Source organism: Trichomonas vaginalis, chromosome V (genome assembly GCF_026262505.1).
Source record: "Trichomonas vaginalis G3 chromosome V, whole genome shotgun sequence".
Lineage (NCBI taxonomy): Eukaryota > Parabasalia > Trichomonadida > Trichomonadidae > Trichomonas > Trichomonas vaginalis.
The window spans coordinates 2,186,416-2,190,141 of NC_067207.1; the positions used below are offsets into that span (position 1 = coordinate 2,186,416).

General features: G+C 39.2%; 2 protein-coding genes and 1 pseudogene across 3 annotated transcripts, besides 1 other annotated feature; all 3 read right to left on the reverse strand.

Moving 5' to 3' along the window:
• Nucleotides 1–3,726: part of a mobile genetic element that runs on past the window's edge.
• TVAGG3_0265070 (uncharacterized protein) lies at nucleotides 1,134–1,238 on the reverse strand (the record flags this gene model as incomplete). The annotated part of the gene is made up of 1 exon (XM_051228448.1): nucleotides 1,134–1,238. A coding segment is annotated over one exon (105 nt), but the record flags the coding sequence as incomplete, so codon positions are not given.
• TVAGG3_0265080 lies at nucleotides 1,278–2,520 on the reverse strand (annotated as a pseudogene). The gene has a single exon. A coding segment is annotated over exon 1 (1,243 nt).
• On the reverse strand, nucleotides 3,325–3,726 carry TVAGG3_0265090 (uncharacterized protein; the record flags this gene model as incomplete). The annotated part of the gene is made up of 1 exon (XM_051228449.1): nucleotides 3,325–3,726. The coding sequence occupies one exon, from the start codon at nucleotides 3,724–3,726 to the stop codon at nucleotides 3,325–3,327; it is 402 nt and encodes a 133-aa protein (XP_051098179.1).

Genomic DNA, 3,726 nt, shown 5'->3' on the forward strand with positions numbered 1-3,726 from the left:
TTGAACTCTTTCGTCATCCCAGTTGCGTAGGAGGTCGTCCCAGAGGAGTTGGTAGAATTGCCAATCCAAGGACGATTTGTCCTCCCAGGCATTGAGGATGTACTGCTCGTAGAGTCTCATGACCTCTGCCTTGCACCAGACACCCTCTCCCTTGGAACGTAAGGCTTCTTCGAAGTGCTCGAATGCGATTGGCTGCGGACCATCCGAAATGACACTTTTTGTCCGTTTGGTCAATGTTCGTGTCTCGTGCCATAGTCGACGAAAATACAGACAAACAGGTTATATATGGTTTGAGACCAAGAATGGTGTAACTCGACCTGTCCGATTCAAAGACTCCGAGGGCGACCATGAAATTAAACGGAAATTAGCTAGGAAGGAATATAAAAATTTTTTATTTCATGCAATGTTTTATTTCTGTGCCGTCTTCTTTAACACCCCAGTACTTACGCTTGGAGAGGACATGAACTTCGGTGAAAATTTTGTCCAATTTGAATTGACCCATCTTTTCACCGACCATTCCCATTTCAATGAGTTTGTTGTACCCTTCTTCGTTCGTCATGAGTGCGTCAATGTTCTCATAGTAAACCTTGACTTTGGATTTGACTTCGGAGAAGAATTTGTTGTACTCGTCAAGGACTGCTTTTGCGAACTGAGGGTAAGACCAATGTTCGACAATAGGTTTTAATGTGGTTACTAAGCCACTTTCACCTTCGGTAAATTCGTATTTCAAAACAAAAGGAGAAAACCTTTCAACAAAGTTGTCGACCTTCTCATAATGTTTACTCTTCATCTCTTGAGGTTTTTTAATGGAATACCCCCATGTCGAATTCATAAGCAATTTTAATGTCATTGCAAGTTTGGGGTTTGAAGCTTTCCTAATATCATACAGTTGTTGTATGACTTTTCCAACTGTATAGTTCCTTCCTGGGAACTCACCATCTTCGTTTGGAATTCCAGTCGGGATATATTGGACGAACCTCATGTACGCAGCGTTAAGGTCGACATAGTATATTTTTTCGTATGAGTCGAACTTATCGCATCCAATGGGTCCAGTTTTTGGAAATTCAAGCGAGTCTCTTATCTTCTGAGAAACTTCTCCTGTTATCTCATAAACATCGTCGAAGCAACCTGTTTCATATAAAACCTTCTGACCTAACTCTGATGCTCTCCAATACAATTTGACGTCGATTGGATGTCTCAATGGAAGTTTGTTTATAGCATCTTGAAGTTCTTGCAACCTCATTGGAAGTTCTTCTGGTTCAGGTTGGTATCCGAACAATCCAACTCCTTTTGGAGCTGTGTACTTCTTTTGTGCTAGAACCTTTGTCTGGAACAACTTTTGGTCTTGCTAACAGTGAAAAGTTTGTTTCGTCTTTTGGTACAAAAGTTTCTGTCAGCTTGTCATCTGGAATTGGTTCCAACAAACCTTTTCGAAAAGAATGTTTACAGCTCTGACAATGTTGCACTTGCCTTTTCCGAACATAAGACTTCGTTCAAACATGAAGTGGTTGTGGACAATTGCAATCTTCAACATGGTAAGTCTTTGTCAACAACATAGTCGTCATGTGAAGAACCTTTAGCTGTAGGTATGTTGACTCGGATATTGACATTTGCCAACGGTGCAATTTTTGCCAATTGACCTCTGAGAATGTACCTTGTCTTCACACATGACTCAAGATACTTCATCTTCTCATCTGTAACAAGACCAGAGTTCCTGAGACATGTAAGAATACAAGGTTCATTGACAATTTTTTCAATTGAATTGTAAATTCCATACCTTGTCAAGTCAATGTCAGACTTATTTATGAACGGGAAGTATCCAGCATGTTGTCTGACTGCTTGAGGGTTAGGTTGGTACCATTCGAACTTGACACTTGCAATTCCTTCAATTGCATTCAAAATGTCTGAGTCGGAGTCAACCATTTGTTCTCTCTTTGTAGTCTTGAAAGCGTCAAGAAGTTTTGCAGCTGTTTGTTCATTGCCATGCGCATAGTATATATGACCGTCCAAATCTGTTACGGTTAGTCTGAGATTGTATCCTTTCTTATTTCCGTCTTGTATGGCAGCAAGTACACCCATAAAGCCTTCTTTGTTCTTTCCATCGTCAAAGTTTACTGTAAAGGTTTGACCTGAACCAATTTTACTTCTAACTTCACGATACTTTTCATATGCATATCTTGTTCTTTCCATGGGAGCATGACCATCCTCTGCACTACCTTTTTTCCTTCTCAAAGGATGCAATTGTTCGTCATGTTTCCAGTAGAATCTGGCAAAGCCGTCGTGTCCTTCAACTTGAGGTTCACTAACATCGAAAGGCATGTCCATAAGACGTTCTTCTTCTAACCTCTCTAATCTGTTTGGATAATTTGCGCGTGCTGTTTCCAAGTCCATTTCGTAGCGAAGACCAGACAATTTGTCATAGACTTTTATGGGTCTTCCCTTCCTATATTTAAACTTCTTCGAAACTCTCCAACCATATCTTTCTAACTCTGCTTTTATTCTAGCAGATTTTCTATCCATTCTATATGGGGGCATTTTTATAAAAATAAAAAAATGTTTTTCCTTTACTTTACATAACCGCCTGCTACCAGAAGCCTTTGACGCCAACCCATACCAGCTAATGAAGGTTGACTAAACTTTGGTTTTGGTTTATCTTCAGTTTTTGGCTTCCCTTCTTCTATCGGTTTTTCGTCACTTTTCGGTTCCTCTGACTTTACCTCACTTGCAGGTATGGTTGTGTCGTTAACATCTTCATAAATATCATATGCCATTTGTTTTTGTTTTCCTTTCAACTTTTTTGTGTTTGTTGTAAAGTTTAGAATATTTTCGACTCTAAGTCAATGAGATGTTCTATAATGAACTGTTGGTCAGTGAAGTATACCTTCCCATCTGTTGTCTCGAAAGCTCCTTTCAGACTTCAATATTTTATTTGTGAGAGTCTGTTTCTTTTTTGAGATACTAGCCGTTCCATTTCTATGAAAAGTGACTTTATAGTTAGGGTTTGTATTTCCAGACCTGGCACTTTCTATTATTGAATTTTTTTCTTCATCTGTAAGTTCTTTGACAGGTTTTGACAATGGTTCTGAACTTTTTGTTTGTGGTGTCAAATCTACCGTTTCAACTTCTTCGGTCATTTCATCTCAGTAAAAAATTTTAGTTTGGTTGTTTTCAACTGGTTGTTTAGGTTTTTTTAAGTCGGTCTAAAACTTCTTGAGGTATAGGAGAACTTGACAAACACGTTGTGTAACTGCTGGAAGCCGACAAATCCATCTTGAACCCATTTGTCTCAATGCTGTATTGTTCATTTCATCTCAGTAAAAAACTTTACATTCCCCACGTTTGAGGCGGTTGAGGTTGGTTATTGTTTACCCATTGTTGTGCATGGTTATATCCTCTGTTAAAGAATCTTTCACCTTGGTCCATATAGTGCCCTGCTTGGTTATAGTAGTCATTTGCTTTGTTATAGTAGTTTCCTGCTTGTCTTCCTACATTGTCCATCCATCCTTGAACTTTTCCTCTTGTTTCAGGATTTGGAATAAGATTTGCTGCATCTCGTGCTACATCCCAACCTTTCTGTACAGTTTGTATAATAGGTTGTGCTTTCTCTTTCAGTATACCTAATGTACTCAAAATCTTCCTTCCAACTCCAAATACACCTCTGGCTAGTGTTCCCACTGCGGGTAAAAATCTAGATGCGACTCCTGCTATTGCACCAAATAAACCCAT